Source organism: Xenopus laevis, chromosome 9_10S (assembly GCF_017654675.1).
Source record: "Xenopus laevis strain J_2021 chromosome 9_10S, Xenopus_laevis_v10.1, whole genome shotgun sequence".
NCBI classification, from domain to species: Eukaryota; Metazoa; Chordata; class Amphibia; order Anura; family Pipidae; genus Xenopus; species Xenopus laevis.
The window spans coordinates 12001945-12023516 of NC_054388.1; the positions used below are offsets into that span (position 1 = coordinate 12001945).

A 21572-nucleotide genomic window follows, 5' to 3' on the forward strand; every position below is an offset into this window, starting at 1 on the left:
TTATTATATCTAGGAGTAGAAGAATATACTAAGAAAACCATGTACATATATATCTCCTCTTATATTACATCATTTCCATTACTCTATATAAAGACACCACTTATTTACTACTCACCTTACCTTAACCCTATAACCTATGCATCATTTAGCCAACCTTTATCCTCAGTGACAACCCAACTAGGGATGGGCGAATTTTTTCGCCTTGTTTTGCTGTGGAAATGACGCCCATAGACTTGTATGGCGGCGTGCGTAAAAAATAAAGTTTTTTCGACGCCTCTAGACTTTAATGGGCATCGGTGACAATTCGCCGGCGGCGAATTTTTGGCAAAACGAAACGGCTCAGATTCGCCCATCCCTACATCCAAAAGGTTTACATTCTTCTGTTGCATTGACTTTAAGATAATCTAAGGAACACACAGAATAAAGGGAAAACATCAATAAGAATTAAAACCCAATAAGAAGTGTCATGTTGGGGCTGTAAATAATGCAACACAAATGTTTGAAGTCACAAAATCAACTAGTAAGATGGGTTTGAATCAGTGGTGTAAATAGATATTACTGGGCCACATAGCAAATTATTTTTCAGACCCAAAAAATGTCAAGAGGTTGACCTGTTTTGCAAAAGTTATTTAAATTGTGTATAAATTAGGGCCTCATGGGCCCCTATATATCTTGCGTCCTCTGTAGTTACGCCCCTGGTTTGAATACAGGCGAGTACAGTCCTGCTGAAACATTCATTAAAATACATTATTTTATCTTTAATTTCCACGCTAATCAACTTGGTGAGATTAAAATAGGAGTGTTGCTTATTGGGAAATGCTCAATTCCCTTTTGAAAGGAGGGGAAATGATTTGCCTACAGCAGAGGCTGCGGAAACAGCCAACGTAGACATAAAATTCCTATTCTTGCCGCTTAAATAATGTCTATTGAAATAGAGGGAAATATTTGCATAGCTGCTTGAGAATATAAGATGCCTCTTAAATAGGGATGGGCAAATTTTTTTGCCTTATTTCCCCACGTAAATGATGCCCATAGACTTGTATGGCGTTGTGCATCAAAAAAAAAATTTTTTGACGCTCATAGGGGCAAATTTGCCGCACTTCGCCAGGCGTAGTTTCGCCAGCGCTTCGCAAATTCATTAAATCCGAAGTTGCGCACAGGGGTAGCGTAAGGTTGCGGAGTTGCGCTAGCGTTGTTTCGCTATTTAAAGCGAAGTTGCGCTAGCGAAGGCTAATTTGCATACGGCGCGAAATTCAAATTTCAATGGAGGAACAGGTATCTGCACTACAAATGCCTAGAAAACCTTCAAATCTGCAAATAAAAATGTTATTTTGCCCTACACAAGTTGCCATGAGTCAGGAAATGTAGGGGGGAGGAAGGGGAGCCCCAAAAAATTTTCGATCTTTTTCAGCCTATCAGCCATCATGTAGAAAACACGCCAGCGTTTTTTGGGACTTAGAAAAATTTTTGACTTTTTTTTTTAAACAATCCCTATCTACTCTATTGTGCTTCGCCAGGTCTGAGGTGGCGAAGGAAGTGTAGCGTAAAAGGTAGCGTTCACTACACTGCGCAAGTTAGTGAATTTGCGTAGTTTCGTCGCTAGCGAAGATTCGCCTGGCGTAAGGTTGCGAAGTAACACTAGCGAAACTACGCCAGCGTTCGTTAGTGAATTTGCGCAGTAGCGAAAATGCCAAACGCTAGCAAATTAACACTAGCGTTCGGCACTTTGCGCCTTAGTGAATTTGCCCCATTGACTTTAATGGGCATCAGCGTCAATTCGAATTTTTGGCAAAAGGAAACAGGTCAAATTCGCCCATCCCTACTCTTAAAGGCTGCTTTCGACAAACAGGGCTGACCAGCTGTTGGTCCATGCAGGTGAGATGTAACCAATAAGTAGTGATGGGTGAATTTATTTGCCAGGGACAAATTTGCGGTGAATTTGCACGATTCGCCACCAGCGAATAAATTCGTGAAACGCACGCGAAAATTCGCTTGAAAAAATTCGCCGGCCTCAAAAAAAGGGCGCAGGCGTTAAAAACAAGACGCTGGCGTCGTTTCGCTACATTTTTCGCCGTTTAGCAAATTTTGCGGGAAATTCGCGAATTTTCCGGCGAAGCAAAACGCCGCAAATTCGCCCATCACTACCAATAAGTCCCTGCAAGTTACACAAAAAATGGAAAAGCTGCCAAAAGCTGAAATTCCAGTTATTAAACCAGAATTTAGGGTTTTATAGTGTAGAGAGCACAATCACACTTTCTTCACTAGCGACGTGCCCCCCCCCCCCTAAGACCCACTCCATTGCCTCAGGGCAGCCAGGGGCCCAGAAATAGCCTTTGATTTACAATTATAGAAGGAAAATTGTCATTATACAATGTATTGGGGGGTATTTGTGTTATTCTAGAGAAGGGGCAGTACATTATGCAGGATATATAGTATATGATAGCTACTAGCTGAAAAAAAAACAATATAAGAAAATATGTGCTGCATTTATTTCACTATACATTTGGCTCACAATTTGGATTGGAATAAAAGGCTTGGATATCTGTTGAAAATGGATACATTTCTGAGAAATATTTATGAACCTTCCCCACAGAGAGTAAAATAAAAGCGTTTATTGTTGATCCATGGAGAAAAGCTATAGAGGAAGCAGACCCGGTTGTTGCAAAGGGGTCTCTGGAGGTATAGGAGCCAATTAGGTCCTAATTCACATACAATTTAAATAACTATTGGTAAAACCGGTCAATTTAGGGGCCTAAGAAATAATCTGCTGTGGGGCCCAATAATATCTAGTTATACCACTGGAGAAAACATTTATTCTCTGCATAAAGGCATTTTATTGTTCAGTTGCAGGGCACTTGTATTAGCAATGACATTCCAATGTGGGAAAAATGTGCTACTGCGACTATATGGTGTCTGCCACCATATTGATGTTATTAGTGATTAATAAAACTGCCAGTTACTTCCAAACCAAATACCATGGTGGTTTCATGGATCAACTCAATATTGAGTAGGGTAAAATCTGATAAAGGAATAGGTTTTGCCTTCTATATGGAAGTTGTCTGGCTCTGTCCTACTTACTTATGGAGCAAAAAAGACCTTTGCTCCAAAGGATTGTTATTTGACCTTTAAGCAGACTGGATAGCCACCATTATTTGGCATTCATTATGGTCTATGGCTAGAAAACCTGTGTTGCACTGACCTGAATTCCATAATAGAATTCCTGGGGCTCTCTGTAGTCATTGTAAAGGTCTCTTTTGACGTCGTTCTTCCTCTGTCTGGGCAAATCTTGGCCACAGGCTTTGGACCCTAAGGGAGGATGACTTTATATCTGAGCTTTACGTCAACTACACGTCTTAATCGATAATGAGCCAAGGATCATGGGAAGTATGGTTCAGTGGCAGTTCAAGAGCCACTGGATGCAGTTGTGGTTACTTTATAATCTAAATTGCTTTCTTATGGTCAATGTATTAAGTTGTTTTGAGAAATATATATCAATGCATCATATCTGTAGAAATAAGTCAAATCAACTGGACTAGCTGCGTCTTGGACAATTCACTAGTCATCCAACTGGCGTTCTCAATGAATTGACTGGTGAAACGAAGTCCAGTTGGGTTTGACTTATTTCTACAAATATACCATGACCTGGATGAATGAGAATCTTCAAAAATATCAATGCACCAACCCATGGTGGATTACTATAGGGGTCTATGGGTAGTTGATAGGGTTCAGCTTCCATTTTCACCAGTTTTCATTTAATTTTAGAGCAGACTAAGGCAGGCAGCCAATATTGACTCCTATTTTTTAATTTGCCCCTTGAAGCAAGTGGCATAGGTTGAAATTTCTATGACTGTCAGCAGTTAGTTACTTAAAAAAACAAGAGCATTTAGTGAAATGTTCAGCAAAAGACATAAAAAGCAAGGACTCATTTACATCAGCCATTAGTTTATTCTTGCTGCAGTGCCCTGCACATGGCGTCCCAGGCTTTTCATCTCGCTGGTTGTTCCAGGAAGAACCTATTCAAGGTCTCCTTGTAGAAGTGAGAAGAGCACATAATGACTCTGGGATCATCAATCCCTTTTATCATATCACATGAGCAAGCAGGCACCTTGTGGTTCATGAATCAAAGCCACTCTAACACATGGAAATATCTGAGATGCTTCAGAATTAAAGAATACTGTAATTATTTGTGATACTTTCTATTTTAATACCAGGAGCAACATCTGCAAATCAATAGCACTCCTCTAGCTTACAACAGCTTCTGTTCAGAATAGGCAAGATGTTCTACTTTATGTACCAATATTGAAATTGCTCATTTCTCAGAAACCCCCACTTAGATATAGATAGATACTAGGGATGCACCGAATCCAGGATTCAGTTTGGGATTTGGCCTTTTTCAGCAGGATTCAGATTCGGCTGAATCCTTCTGCCAAGCCGAACCAAATCTGAATCCTAATTTGCATATGCAAATTAGGGGCGGGGAGGGAAATTGTATGACTTTTTGTCACATAAGGAAGTAAAAAATGTTTTTCCCTTCCCACCCCTAAATAGCATATCAAATCAGGATTCGGATCCGGTTCGGTATTTGGCCGAATCGTTTGCGAAGGATTCGGGGGTTCAGCCGAATCCAAAATAGTAGATTCAGTGCATCCCTTATAAATACACTGTCAGTATATGGAAATTACTCATCATTTTGGGTTCCTCTATATTCCTGCATCCACAGCAGCTGCAAGAGAGAGATATATAAGGGTTTGTTCAATTAGTTGACTAGCCCTGTCATATACTGCTCTGGGTTTTCTATTGTAGATATTATTGACTCGCCTGGGTTTACAAGTTCAATGAGTCTAAACTTCTCATACACCCACCATCAAATTATGTCTTTCAAAAACATGTCCATTTAAAAAAAAAAACCAAAAGCTGAACTATAAGTGCTCAGCCATTGCTTGGCAAATATGTCATTTACAGGCAGCCATGGAAGAAAGATTGGCCATGGGCTGAAGGTGGTGAGATGTAGTACTACAGGTCATAAAATATCAACACTTGCCATGATTATGGAAATGGTTTCTATAAACAACTAATGTTATGATATAGAGATGAATGGAGATTGATGATGATAATGGAGATGATGGATAAAGAGATATTGATTGATGGAGATATGAGATGTTGATAGAGATCCAGGGGAACATGAAGGTTGCCAGTTTGTATTAGCTCTTCAGGATTATGCAACTGATTTCTGAATTAACCCATGATGCCGAGATGTATGCATACCAATTCTGGGGATGCCAAGTTGACAGTTCTGTGCCCCTTGGTTAGACCAAGACATCTCAGTGACTTAGAGAGAAGGTAACGGTTACTTGGGGTGAGGTTTGCAGAAGGTACAGTCAAGAAAGCTCAACTGCCCACTATGACTATAGAAATTAGTGCCCAGTGACTGAGAGTCCCGATGATCATGATGAATTCTGAGATACTTTAGGGCAGTGATCCCCAACCAGTAGCTCGTGAGCAACATGTTGCTCTCCAACCTCTTGGATGTTGCTCTCAGGGTCCTCAAAGCAGGGGCTTATTTTTGAATTCCAGGCTTGGAAGCGAGTTTTAATTGCATAATAACAAAGTATAGTGCCAAGTAGAGCCTCTTGTAGGCTACCAGTCCACATAGGAGCTATCAAATAGCCAATCACAGCCCTTATTTGTTACCCCAAGGGACTTTTTCATGCTTGTGTTGCTCCCCAAATCTATTTACATTTGAATGTGGCTCACGGGTAAAAAAGGTTGGGGACCTCTGCTTTAGGGTATTAGAATTTTATGGCTGTGGGAAAGATACTACCCCTAGGGCAGAAGTAAAAACTCCTTAACTGCATAATTACTTGTTGACTAATTGTGATGTAGAATATTGTATCTGTTCAACAAGCTGCATACATGGTCAGGGGTGGACCTCATAGAAGCCAATACCAGCCCTTTGCACACTTCTAACACACATGTTTGGTCAACACTTTCTACGATTGCCTCTTTGCTTATAAATAGTTTCCTTCCGAAGAACCACCTGGGCCCAATCTAATTGTGTTCTAATAGTTAATGAAAACATAAATATTCACCAGTCTTACATAATCTAAGCCTCAGGGGTTTGAGTGCCTTCTGTACAAGTATCTCTGTCTATACACTTGTATAACTTGAGCCATTTTCCATTGCATCCCGCGAGGTTCAGCTAATGAATCAGTTGTGATTAGGTTGGAAAGCAGCCACGCTTTAGAAATCAATTTTCCCATTTTTGGCAGCCGCCTGTTCCATGGCTTTAAAATCAATCAGCACCCAATGTTATTTTCTAGCCATTGGCATCCTAAGTTAATCATCAATTCACACCCTGGTTTCTTCTCTTTGATAGAATAGATCTACTGAGATGCCTATGGAGAAACCCGTTGGTGTGAACATCTAAGAATAACGCTAATGTCTTCACGCTTTTTCATGCAGATCCGGAATTTTTTAGCTCCAATTTATCTGTGAATATTAAATTGTTACAGATGGGAAAACGCAATACGCAAAGTGCCACTTTATGCCAATTGATGCAAATTACCAAGAAACCAAGTTTTTTTTTCTTGAGAAAAATGCAAATGTCTCTATAAAACACACATTGCTGAATTTTGATGATCTCCCACTCCACGCTCCGTGCTTTCCCTTTGAAGATTAGAGTCGACGTAAGAGATCTTCTGCATCTGTATGGGGGGAATTGTGAATACTGAAGTGGTTTTAGTTGTTTTTTTGCTATTGGAGAAATATACAATGCTTTGCATGTACAAAATATACTCAGGGACCCCCATAAATGACAAGTTTCCACATTGTCAAGTCAGACATCTTTGTAATGATTCAGTTGATAGTAGAACCCTAGTAGGGAGTAGTGTAGTCTTACCATTGCACCTACCCAGCACCTGTCTTTACCAGCGCCGTTTGGGGCCTGCAACTTTCTTTAGCGGCACTAATAGAGGAACCATTCCACCTGACAAAACAGACGCCAGTTTGGGCAGTAGTAGGCATGCACCCTGGCATCATTACCAAGGTCCCAAGCATGATTACACAAGGCACAGGATCATCACCACGCACATCATATCATCGTATACGCCATGACGTAATAATGTCTGTAAACTAAAGAACCCAGAAGCACAACAAACAAATTAAGCCTGGAGAAGGGGGAGCACCAGACCAACGGAACACCTAATAATCCTGCTGTACTATATCTAGGACAGCATAAAAAAAGACTCTCCATTACTGTCACGCTTACGGGCCTTCAGGTTGGCTTCAAGGAACAACTAGGACAGCAAAAAAGAATATGGCCCATATATAATGCTTTCAGTAACCGAAGGAAAGTGGTCAGCACCGCCGTTTGACAACCTACTCTCTAAGGATCTTAAGCAACGGAGAGGTGCTCAATTGAGCGAATTCCCAAGTGTAGTCTATAAGAGCAAAGCAAAAGAGTAGGAGGAAAGATCACCCACTTCATGTGTTATATGGAAACATGCCATGGTATCCATTGGCTTCAGACTCATGACTTGAAACCACTGGGCCTGGCTGTATGGACAGTTAGAGTTAATGCAAATTAAACATGATTGCAGCTCCCTTTGGCTGCCGTCAGGAGGGTAACCAAAATGGAAAAACTCAAACAGGTCAAGAAGGGATGTAGAGCTTGTGGGAGTGAGTTTGGGTTGATTGTTGGCGGGGTTTTGGAATAATTGCTTGGGATAGTGGTCATCCACGCGAGGGTCATTTTTATTGTTGTTCAAGGGGCCCAGGTGACCAGTTGACTATCAAGGATGGCCCCCTGCTAAATTAGTAGTGTGGGGCACCATGATTACTGATGCCAGTCCTGCCTTCAATTCAAGGTCTGCTTATTGCACATTACATCAAGTAGATTGAGGCAAACTGGCCATACCCTATTGACAGGTTAACACTAAAGCTGGCCTGGTTAAGGGCGTCTTTACATGAACTTATTGACATTAAAAAGTTTTATTCAAGCACTTCACTTCCTTCATAGCTGTGTGCCAAGCTCATTTGCTTGCTAATGATATTCAAATTGTTTTCTCCTCGCAGCTTGAGTGATTCCACCTGTCCCCACCAGCCATGGCTGCGAGGATAACGACGAGTCTGCTGAGAAGTTTATTTATCACCGGCGACCATATAGACTCCCAAGGGAAGTGCCGCCACACAGCTGGGTACAAGAAGGGCTTAATCACCATCCACTTGTGCTCAGGGAAAGAAGCGCTTCCTTGGAGCTGATGTGTGTAATTCTCCGAATGTGATGGAAGAGTCTCAAGTACTGCTCTTCATTAGAGCATTTTTCACCAAGCCTTTGTGGAGTGGGACATAGGACTTACTGTATATTACCCACTGCCACTGAACTTCTGACATGAAGGAGCAGCCCAACATGCATCTATTTACCCCCACTGTAAATGATAAGGATATAAGAAGTCACTGAGGGGTTCTGTGACCATATAAAGACACAAGGCTGCAGGCTGAGTTATACAGGGAACTTTGAGCATCACTCATGTATTATAAGGGATAATGTACCCCCACTGCAAATGATAAGGATATTAGAAGTCACTGAGGGCTTCTGTGACCATATAAAGGCACAAGGCTGCAGGCGAGTTATACAGGGAACTTTGAGTATCACTCATGTATTATAAGGGATAATGTACCCCCTACTGTAAATGATAAGGATATTAGATGTCACTGAGGGGTTCTGTGACCATATAAAGGCACAAGGGTGCAGGCTGAGTTATACAGGGAACTTTGAGCATCACTCATGTATTATAAGGGATAATGTACCCCCACTGCAAATGATAAGGATATTAGAAGTCACTGAGGGCTTCTGTGACCATATAAAGGCACAAGGCTGCAGGCGAGTTATACAGGGAACTTTGAGTATCACTCATGTATTATAAGGGATAATGTACCCCCTACTGTAAATGATAAGGATATTAGAAGTCACTGAGGGGTTGTTCTGTGACCATATAAAGGCACAAGGCTGCCGGCTGAGTTATACAGGGAACTCTGTGTATCACTCATGTATTATAAGGGATAATGTACCCCCTACTGTAAATGATAAGGATATTAGAAGTCACTGAGGGGTTGTTCTGTGACCATATAAAGGCACAAGGCTGCCGGCTGAGTTATACAGGGAACTCTGTGTATCACTCATGTATTATAAGGGATAATGTACCCCCTACTGTAAATGATAAGGATATTAGAAGTCACTGATTAGTTCTGTGACCATATAAAGGCACAAGGCTGCAGGCTGAGTTATACAGGGAACTCCGAGTATCACTTGTGTATTATAAGGGATAATGTACCCCCTACTGTAAATAAGGATATTAGAAGTCACTGATTGGTTCTATGACCATATAAAGGCACAAGGCTGCAGACTGAGTTACACAGGGAACTCAGAGTATCACTTGTGTATTATAAGGGATAATGTACCCCCTACTGTAAAATATAAGGATATTAGAAGTCACTGAGGGGTTCTGTGACCAAATAAAGGCACAAGGCAAAAGACAAGAATCTCATGCAAATGGCAGTAGTCTTCCCTTTTTGCTTTAATCAGAAACTCGGTTATTATGTTTTTTTTTATTCATTAGTCTGAAGAGACAATGAAGTGACGTATGAGATTGTACTAAACCCTTCACTGGTTCCCCAGTTGAGAGCAATGAAGAGAAATAGTGTAGTAATTTAATCAATGCACTTGTCACATGGCATAACACATCTTAGCTTGATGAACAGAAACAAATTATGTGTTAATTATGTTCTATGCTGGATCCCCGGGCTGCTTTCTTGTTTTTAGATCAATACCATTATTTTTAGCTGCAATTTGTGAGGTTGTATTCACAGACAATCAAAATATCAAAGAATAACATCCAAACTGACATCACACTGTCTCTGAGACCCAGATAGGTTTGTTTGTTACACATGAATGGAATGATGGAATTTTCCATGGGTGTAATAAATCTCACCAATATAAATATTTAAGAACACTGTAGCTCCCCTTTGCCTTTTAAGGTGGAATCATCGCCTTTATACTCTATGAAAACATTATCAGCAATGAAGAACGATAGCAGAACTCAGCTTTGCTGGTCAGCATAGGTATTCCTCTATACTAAGCACAATTCAGCAGGAACAGTCCCTAAGTTTGCTCATAGTCTGTACAGAGAGATCCCATAAAACTATGGCAGCATAGGTATTCCCTGTACTAAGCACAATTCAGCAGGAACAGCCCCTAAGTTTGCTCATAGCCTGTACAGAGAGAAATCCCATAAAACTATGGCAGCATAGGTATTCCCCTGTACTAAGCACAATTCAGCAGGAACAGCCACTAAGTTTGCTCATAGTCTGTACAGAGAGATCCCATAAATCTATGGCAGCATAGGTATTCCTCTGTACTAAGCACAATTCAGCAGGAACAGTCCCTAAGTTTGCTCATAGCCTGTACAGAGTGAAATCCCATAAAACTATGGCAGCATAGGTATTCCCCTGTACTAATCACAATTCAGTAGGTCTACAGTGGCCTTTTAATGGAGATAATAATTCAATAGCTTGATTGAAGATGACCTTCTGTGAGGCTAGGATTGAGAGCAGGCTCAGTGAGTTTATTGATGGAGCAATTCTGTCTCTCACACTGAGCTTGGACACAAAGTCCAGGTGACAAGAGAAATCTATGAGCTAATTGACAAGCACTAATTCCAGCCAGAGGCTGCATTTCCAACCTGTTGAAGGGGCAGAGAAGATGACAGCGAGGGGCAACATTGATGGTTAGGGACAGGCTTGTGACTTTCACGAAGGGCTATGATGTTGCATCCCATAATTTGCTGACTGCAGTATCACTCAGGGCAGAGTCATGCCCTGCTTGCAGACAGATGGCAATGGTATTTGGAGTTGCCATACTGTTTCAATTAGCTGGTACAATTAACAGTATAGCTTATAGAGAGCCCAGAACATTCCTTCTCTATATATTCGTATTTATACATATGGGAAAGAGATGACATATTGTTTCCCTTAGACAGTACAGTATGAGGGTATAGCTTATTGTGTGCCCACAACATTCCTTCTCTGTATATTTGTATTTATACATATGGGAAGGAGGTGCCATATTGATTCCCTTAGACAGTACAGTATGATGGTATAGCGTATTGTGTGCCCAGAACATTCCTTCTCTGTATATTTGTATTTATACATATGGGAAGGAGGTGCCATATTGATTCCCTTAGACAGTACAGGATGAAGGTATAGCTTATTGTGTGCCCAGAACATTCCTTCTCTGTATATTTGTATTTATACACAAGGGAGCGTGGTGCTGTATTGCCTTAGTACAGTATAAGGATATGGCTTATTGCATAGAACATACATAGTAGAAGCTGTAGGGAAAACTGCTGGCGGAAGAAGAAATAGTAGCCAGCGAGTGCTGCTGATCACACTCCTAATCCCCAAGGTGACTAGTACAGTTTTGTATTCAAGTATAAAAATAAATTCCCATTAAAAGAGTCAACATACTCAGGAGCAGGGAGTGAATCCGTGATTAAATCCCTTGCTAGCAGGGAAGCTGGGGAAATGGCTTATTATGGATATAAAATCCAGATATTGGCACAGCTGGGGGACCCTTTTATTATTACGATTCTCATTATAATAACTTCCCATTGGTACTTAATCTGGTTTCATTGTTTACATGGAAACAGACAGAGGGTGCGGATATTTGTAGGAGAGACCAAATTAATTTTACCTACAAGCTAATGCAGCCCCAAATAAACATTCATATTTTGGCACATGGTAGATATTAATGCCCGTGTCCATCACTGGAACATTGGACGCCGGCAGAGACCTTCCATATCAGTAGTGATGGGCGAATTTATTCGCCAGGCGCGAATTCGCGCGATTCGTCACCAGCGAATAAATTCACGAAACGCCCGCGAAAATTCGCCGGAAAAATTCAAAAACGGGCACCGGTGTCAAAAACGAGACGCCGTTTCGCGAATTTTGTGCGAAATTCACAAATTTTTTGGCGAAGCGAAACGGCACAAATTCGCCCATCACTACATATCAGGATCAGTTGATGCGTAAGCTTCATAGGCACAGTAATATCCAAGGACCCACTAGGAGACTTTTATCTTCGCAAGGATTTGTTTTCATGTCTCTGAATTTCTTAATCCTTCACTGTTTATATATTCTCTGTTAATCATGATGGAAGAATATAACAAGAGTGATCTTGTAGCTGAGGCTAAAGAAAAGGCTTGTGGCCTTTACAGTCCTCACTGCTGAAATAATTCACACCTTGATGTCCCAATAGAAGGGATAAAAACCATCTGGAAAGAAAATGTTCCTTCAAAAGGGCAATGAGGTCAGACCCTAAATGAATGTTGCTTCCAAATCTTTCTTGGAAAAATTTTAACTGCTGCTCCAATAGCTTCTCCTGCTTGGGGCTTTCTACAGGACAGGCCTAAATATGGCCATACATTGGCCAATAGTATACTCTTCATATGTGACCATATGATCCAAGGTTGAATTGATCCATGTATCAATGCATGATATGCCCATCGATCTATTGTTCAGTTTCTCTGCCGTGACAGCCCAAACCATTGGACCTGCAGGAGGTAAAGAGGAGCCGTTCCTCTTCTACTAGTACACCATGCACTGGCCAATGTGGTACACTGGCATATGAAATTACTATACATACCCAACTGCCCATCTAGTCCTAACAGGGTAGAGCAGGCAGTAACCCAAACACTTCCCTCTTTGATTATATATTAGGCACCTATCTAGTGCTACCAATTAGTGATTGGTGAATTTATTCACCAGGCACAAATTTTACGGCGAATTCCTGCGATTTGGTGCCGGCGAATAAATTTGCAAAACCGCTGAGAAAAATGGACGCCGGTGCCGTTTCGTGAATTTTTCGCCGTTTCGCAATTTTTTCACTCCAAATTCACCCATCACTACTACCAATCCCTATTTCTGTAGGGAAATGAGAGCAGAGCAGGCAGTAACCCTTCCAACACTTTCCTCTTGTCTCTATCCTTATATATTAGGTACCTATCTAGTGCTACCAACCCCTATTTCTGTAGGGAAATGAGAGCAGAGCAGACAGTAACCCTTCCAACACTTTCCTCTTGTCTCTGTCCTTATATATTAGGCACCTATCTAGTGCTACCAATCCCTATTTCTGTAGGGAAATGAGAGCAGAGCAGACAGTAACCCTTCCAACACTTTCCTCTTGTCTCTGTCCTTATATATTAGGTACCTATCTAGTGCTACCAATCCCTATTTCTGTAGGGAAATAAGAGCAGAGCAGACAGTAACCTTCCAACACTTTCCTCTTGTCTCTATCCTTATATATTAGGCACCTATCTAGTGCTACCAATCCCTATTTCTGTAGGGAAATAAGAGCAGAGCAGGGAGTGACACTCCGATCAATCACTCATATTTCATTCAGATCAATCACTCATATTTCATTCATGCAGATTAAATGACCACATCCCTTCAGGGATAATCAATGGAAACTGATTAATGCATTGATTAACATGTTGCAAATCATACCGAGTTGCATACAGTTTGTATCTCACTGCAGCAATGAGCTCACTACTATTTAAGGTAATTATATAATCCCCATTTACAGCAGTATAGGAAGGGAGCAAGGTTAGAGAGCATTGTTTCTGTATTGCTATGAGAGTTCAATTCATAACGTTCCATGCAAGGAAAAAAAAGAGATAAAATAGTGAGACATAAAAGTGTATAATGTTATCAAGGACATAGTGTTATGGATGGGGGACTGAATTGCACCAGCCCACTTACAAATAACAACCAATCAGCAATTAGGGTCTACAACACATCCGTAAAAAGTTATAAAATGAAAGAGACGATCAAAAAGGTCGTTTGTGAACGCAGCTGCAAATATGCTTGAGTCTGCCAATCATGAAGGGTACTTGTGCCCAAACATATTCCTTGCATTGCCATTAAGTATCAGATGTCACAGCAGGTGGCACCCATAGGCGCAGCAGACTTGCCCCCCAAAAATGACCCTCCCAACAATTGTGATGAATATAAGCGTTTTAACATTGAAGGAAATTAAATGGTTAAACAGCAAAATTTAATGGAAGATACTGAAAGTAGAATATCATCATTTGATGGAAACAAAGAGGTTAAATAAGAGTTATTGGTGAGGGTAATTGATCAATGGAATATGCCGAACAAAGTGATAAAAGGAATTGATCTATGATAAAGAATTTAGGCAATAACTTTGGGGAGGGAGGTCAGGGGAAAAGGAAAGGGGTTAAACAGAGACAGTGGCTGGAACGAACTGAACATAGAATGATAAAAACAAAAAAGGAGAAAAGGGTTAAACAGAGCAACGGGTAAATGGAACAAACTGTAATGAAAGAAAGACTTTCAACATTTTAGCTTTGGGATGATGAAGGAAAGAGTTAAACAGAGAGTGAACCAGGCTGAAAATAGAATGAGGAAAGAAACGGGTTAATCAGAGTGGGATTAGACCAGGCTGAACAAAGCTGGATGAAACAGAATATTGTGTGGGTGGAATAGGGTTAAACAGAGGGAGGTGAGTAATAGGTAAACATTATAATAGGTAAACATTACAAGATAAAATGTAGCAGCTCAGTAGAAAAGTGCAGAGGAAAGGAAGGGGTTAACAGTTTCACAAGTTGTGAAGGTTACAGAATGTAATTTTTGACCGACAGGCTGGCATTGCTATTGACTGTATGTGATAGAACCACCCTGCAGCCAATCACAACGCTCCTGCACGGTATTTCCAAAATTTCTGCTTTTCAAGGTGCTGATTTCACCAGTTCAATCCCAAGACTACTGAGGGACTGTGATAACAAACTGCCACTACATTTTCCCCATCAGATTCACCAAATAATAAAACCATGAATAAAATGAGGCGAATGGATCAGCTGATTAGTTCTCTTCTCGTTTATAGAAAATGTCACATATTAAAAATAAAGAATGCCCGTGTGAGCCATAGCAAGGGCACAGTCACTGCAGCTGCTCAGCCAATGCCTGTATATACAAGATATACATTAACCTACATTATATAGAGATTATTAAACGTAATCTAGTGCAATTAGATGAATTAGATCAATCTGCTGACTTTTCCCCCCTCCGTGTTTCACATTTATTGCCAGGGAGAGATTAGCCTGCGGCAGAAGCAGTGGAATTATAGGTTTAATCTGCAGAGGGCACCAGAACATCGGCTATGGAAAGGTACCAGCTGTGGGTAGCAGGACGGGGCTGTCACTTATACCTGCTCTGTAAGTAAAGAGAAGAGGCAGGAGCTAAAGGAGGAGTCAGTTACTATCAATGAAAGTGGGAAATAGATGTGCTCTCCCTCCCATTGCAACACACACTCATTCTCCTGGAGTACAACTGGATTGCACAGAGCACCGAGGCACAACACAACAGCATGGAGACAGCCGTCGTACGTAGCTCTCCTTAAAGGCAACACTTCTCTGGACTCCGTGGAAGGATTTACCGTAGGCACGGCTGATTTATAAATATATTCTGTAGAAGATGAAGATCTGAGAAGTGTCTGAACTCAGCTTCAAGTCACCTACTATGTCTGGAAAAGGCTTTGCCATGAATAGCACCAACTTCTTCTCTGTCCAGGCTGTCCTGGTCAACACCACCCTGAACCTCAACGAGACACTTTTTCTCAACAACCTCAGCAGGATGGGATTCTGTGAGCAAGTCTTGATAAAGACGGAGGTCTTCTTAACCCTTGGGATCATCAGTTTGCTGGAGAATATCCTTGTGATCCTCGCTATCCTCAAAAATAAAAACCTTCACTCGCCCATGTACTTTTTCCTCTGTAGCCTGGCCGTGGCCGACATGCTGGTCAGCGTGTCCAACGCCCTGGAGACGATTGTGATCGCAATTCAGAACAAGTACTTGGTCATCGGGGACTACCTGCTGCAGCATCTAGACGACGTCTTTGACTCTATGATCTGCATTTCTTTAGTAGCCTCTATATGTAACCTCTTGGTCATTGCTATCGACAGGTACATCACCATATTTTATGCCCTGCGCTATCACAGCATTATGACGGTAAAGAAAGCGATAGCCTTGATCGTGGTCATCTGGACTTCGTGCATCATTTGTGGCATTGTGTTCATTGTCTTCTCGGAAAGCAAAACCGTCATAGTGTGTCTCATCACCATGTTCTTCACCATGCTGGTCCTCATGGCCACCATGTACGTGCACATGTTTTTGTTTGCACGGCTGCACGTGAAACGGATCGCTGCCCTCCCAGTGGATGGCGTGGTCCAGCAGCGCACGTGCATGAAAGGAGCGATCACAATCACCATACTCCTTGGAGTCTTTGTTGTCTGTTGGGCACCATTCTTTCTCCACCTCATCCTGATCATTTCATGCCCCTCCAACTCCTACTGTGTCTGCTACACGTCCTACTTCAACACATACCTCATACTGATCATGTGCAACTCAATCATCGACCCTCTTATCTATGCTTTCCGCAGTCTGGAGATGCGGAAAACCTTCAAAGAAATCATATGCTGCTACGGCATGAATTTCGGGAAATGTGGATAGTGGTTAGAGCTTTTAATAGGGGAGTATTTGGCTTCATCAAGACTTATTTAGGGTTTGGGATGACCCAAAATCTCTTCAGTGTATGGAGCGTGCCAATTGGATCAAAACATGCTGCACTTTGTTGCACATATAGTATATATATAGGGCGTCTGGGTAAGTGCCCTAGATTAACAAGGGTGCAATACTTCATCCACCCAAATCCATTTAAACCCAATCATATTAGGGTGGGACAAGGTCTTTAATATTTTTCTATATTTGAACCATGTCAGCTATAAAGGGCAGGAAAGACCAAGTTATTTATTTTTATGAGATGATTGTTAGATTCTAGCCCATGTTAACACCACCTCCTTTTGAAGGGGAACTATCATGAAATTGAATATGGACAAATTCTGGACTTCTAAAGAGTTAAATGTAGCTTTTTCTGCCAGGATCTCAGGTCTTGTGAATGCCAGACGTAACGCGATTTAGGTCTCGCTGGGTCCTGCAGAGCCTCACTCGCCTTACACAATGTCTGGACATTTATAAACATACGGTTACAAAAGGAAGCCGACCTTAGAGTAGACACGGTGTATAAACTGTGCATCATTGTAGTTGTCAGCTTGTGTGAAAGTCAGAAAAACTACATTTAACCCTATATAAGGCTGAAATTGAACTACATAAAACCCCAGACTAGTACTTGCGGTAATGTATGTGTATGTGTGTGATTATGTGGAATGCATATAAACACAAATGTATTTTTTATATGGTGTGACAGGGAGTTTCATGTTAAACACTGCTGGATAGAATGTTGCAAATCATCACCAATATCAGATCAAAAGCAGCTGTGTAGCTTTCAGTTGCCCCCAAACGAATCAAGCTTGAAAAAGTGCCTCGTGTTAATTAGACTTAATGAGGATACAGATTAGGTTCCTTGGCGTGAATGGTGTGTGTACTGTCAATGTAATGCCAGATCCAGAGACCTTTCAGTGTATGAGGTTGTCTTCTCAGATATGTCATTTAAATACTGATTAGGCATAAGAGATGTTGAGACCAACCATCGATTAATTGCTACTGGCAAAACAAAGGGTCTAGCCTGTAGCAATTAACCTGTTTGGTTTAAAGGGTTTCATTGCTTCAGGGAGATATCTGACTTTGTTCAAGATGGGACATTATTTCATAACTTGACTTTATTTCATGGTGGAGCTTTATCAATGTCAAGATGGGACCTTAATTCAAGGTGGAACTTAGTTTCATGATTTCACCTGATAGGAACTTATTATATGATGATGAGACCTTATTTCATGATAGGACTTTACTTCATGAGAAGACTTGATGGGATTTTATTTTATGGTGGGACCTGATCGGACCTTATTTCATAATGGGACTTTATTTCATGATGGGACCTTATGCCATGATGGGACTTTATTTAATGATGGAACCTAATGCCATGATGGGACTTTATTTAATGATTGGACCTTATGCCATGATGGGAACTTATGCAATGATGGGGCTTTATTTCATGATGAGGCCTTATTTCGTGATGAGACCTAATTTCGTGATGAGACCTAATTTCGTGATGAGACCTAATTTCGTGATGAGACCTAATTTCGTGATGAGACCTAATTTCGTGATGAGACCTAATTTCTTGATGAGACCTTATTTTGTGATGGGACTTTAGTTCATGATAAGACCTTGTGATGAGATCTTATTTCATGATGAGACCTTATTTCGAGATGAGACCACCTTATTTCATGATGAGACCTTATTTCATGATGAGACCACCTTATTTCGTGATGAGACCTTATTTCGTGATGAGACCTGATGGGATTTTATTTTATGATGGGACCTAATGGGACTTTCTTTAATGATGGGACTCTCTTTCAAGAAGAAACCTTATTAAATGCAACTCAGGGTCAGATAATTATTTATCAGTCTGGGTCCCTCAACGTTACCTGCACAACATCTGCTTGGGCAGATATTGTGCAAAAGTCAATCCTTATCAACAAAAAAAAAAACTTTTTGAAGAAGTGGGTAGTTCTATCTCCAAGTCAAGTTAGGAGCGATACAATCAGACAAAAGAGCCAGGAACAAAAACTATTGGACACCAAATAACAATAAGAAAACTGTGATTAACTTTTTCTAATCAGGCAGGTCCCGCACAAATGTGGGGGTATCAGGGAATATGGCAGCCATCTTGAAATCATATATACGCTACAAAAAAAACTTTATCTAAACTGTGAAAAGTTTACACAAGCTAACGGAGCAATGGGAGAGACAATATGGTGCACCCGGATGTCTCCTGTGACCTGAACCGGTCAGAAACACTTCCATGGGAACTGGCTGCTATTCTGGATAGCAAAGGGCAAGCCCATAGGATGGTGCGTAAGACCCAACCATCGAGGCAGTTAAAATATGAATGTAGGGGATTCTATTTATATACAAAGTACAAGATGGAGAGTTTGCAGAAATCTATTTACTGCCATACGCCAGCTGGTGCAAATGAATAGGAAAAGATGGAATCTGCACAGTGTAGAGCATATAAATATACATATTAACATGGAAGTTTTTTGGGCAGCTTTTGCTTTTATGTGAGTGGCTGATTACAATATCACTAAATCTGATCACTGCTCCGCCTAAGTAAATTTAAAAAAAAATAATAGAAAAACAGCGGTTTTAGGACATTTCTACAATCATTAATATTTCTGAAAGATTCTTTATATGAGAACAAGGGGTCAGCTCCAACCATCATTTGTGCCACATTTATGCTCTGTTTAAATATTTGTTACAGCATTTTGTAAAGAAAAAATGTTCTTAATTCTACTATTCTGTCTTAATCCTGTTATTTCATTTAAAGGGCTATTATACCTTAAATTTACTTAGAACAGGGGAATATCTATGCACTCTCTCTGTATAGGTTATAAGCAAAATTAGGGGACTGTTCCTGCTGAATTGTGCTTAGTACAGGGAAATACCTATGCTGCCATAGTTTTATGGGATCTCTCTGTACAGGCTATGAACAAACTTAGGGGGCTGTTCCTGCTGAATTGTGCTTAGTACAGGGGAATACCTATGCTGCTATAGTTTTATGGGATCTCTCTGTACAGGCTATGAACAAACTTAGGGGGCTGTTCCTGCTGAATTGTGCTTAGTACAGGGGAATACCTATGCTGCCATAGTTTTATGGGATCTCTCTGTACAGACTATGAGCAAACTTAGGGGGCTGTTCCTGCTGAATTGTACTTAGTACAGGGGAATACCTATGCTGCCATAGTTTTATGGGATCTCTTTGTTCAGGCTATGAACAAACTTAGGGGGCTGTTCCTGCTGAATTGTGCTTAGTACAGGGGAATACCTATGCTGCTATAGTTTTATGGTAGTTCTCTGTACAGGCTATGAGCAAACTTAGGTGACTGTTCCTGGTGAATTGTACCTAGAACAGAGGAATACCTATGCTCAGTGTTGGACTGGCCCACCGGGATACCAGGAAAAGTCCCGGTGAGCCCAGTAGTCAGTGGGTCCTCATGCTGCTAAACATTTGGCCTATTTCATGGCCATTCCATATTTCTATGAGAACAAAGAGGCTAAATAGATGGAAAAACAGAGTATAGTATGTAAAGAAAAGAGACTAGGAGAATAGAGGTTGAGTGAGGAGAGTAAGAAAAATAGTACTAAGTTGGTGGGCCCCTGGTCAAAGGTTTTTGGGTGGGCCCCTGGTGTCCCAGTCCGACACTGCCTATGCTGCCATAGTTTTATGGCATCTCTCTATACAGACTATGAGCAAACTTAGGGGACTGTTCCTGCTGAATTGTGCTTAGTACAGGGGAAACCTATGCTGCCATAGTTTTATGGAATCTCTCTGTACAGGCCATGAGAAAACGGAGGGGCTGTTCCTGCTGAATTGTGCTTAGTACAGGGAATACCTATGCTGCCATAGTTTTATGGGATCTCTCTGTACAGGCTATGAGCAAACTTAGGGGCTGTTCCTGCTGAATTGTGCTTAGTACAGGGGAATACCTATGCTGCCATAGTTTTATGGGATCTCTCTGTACAGGCTATGAGCAAACTTAGGGGACTGTTTCTGCAGAATCCTGCGTAGTACAGGGGAATACCAATGTTGGTCTTATTGCTAGCCAATGCAGGCTCTTTGATAGCACAGCCCAATGAAAAGGGCTTCCATGACTGGCAACAAAAAATCTCTATCATATCAGTCTGTTCCCTTCAGCTCCCAGGCCATGCCCATGTCCATTCTTTAGAGAAGATTAGAATACATCAGCAGGGCAATGAGAGTTGATAAGGTCACCCAGGTGAAACAATGGCATCTTAAGCAAGAGTGAAGCTGCAAGATGAGTCAATTGCACCTTTACTAGAGAAGCTATGGGAAAACAAACAAGAACACAATAAATTCATCTAATTTATAGTCTAAAATGGAAATAAAACATAAAGGTATCCTGGCCCTTTAAACTGTATTTCTTGCTGTTGTTTCATTACAGGTGGCATCTCTGTTACTATTGTGCAGATACTGAGAATATAAAATACAGAGCAATCCATTTGGCATCACAGAGGCCTTCGCATCACTCGGCAATCATTTCTGAAACAATGTGACAATGTATTTGGTTTTTTTTCTCATTGAGAAATACGCTGTATATTGAATAACGGCCGCGGCGCGTCGGCGACATGTTCCATCGACGCACAAGCGCTTCATTCATCAGCTCGATAGCAACAATAAAAACGATTTTATTTTTACCTGAAAATGGTGTGTTTGGTTCCGTTAAATGGGTTCTGGTGGAGTATTTATTTAAAGGGGAACTATTGTGAAAATGAAAATTTAATATAAGCTTCAGCACACTGAAATAAGAACTTTTCTAAATATACTCAATTCTGTACCGTTTCTCAATTAATCAAGTTTATGTTCACTATCCCTCTATCAGCATCTGTTTCTCTTCATTCTCTTTTCATGCAGCAGTTGGGTGTCACATAATCATTGACAGTTAGATCCAATATATCTTATA

At 41.0% G+C, this 21572-nt stretch overlaps 1 protein-coding gene across 1 annotated transcript; it reads left to right on the forward strand.

The window, feature by feature from the left end:
* Window positions 1-15269: 15269 nt before the first annotated feature.
* mc3r.S (melanocortin 3 receptor S homeolog) lies at window positions 15270-17320 on the forward strand. Its single transcript, XM_018238193.2, has one exon. It carries the CDS (start codon window positions 15595-15597, stop codon window positions 16582-16584), a length of 990 nt encoding a protein of 329 aa, XP_018093682.1. The 5' UTR covers window positions 15270-15594; the 3' UTR covers window positions 16585-17320.
* Window positions 17321-21572: the final 4252 nt, after the last annotated feature.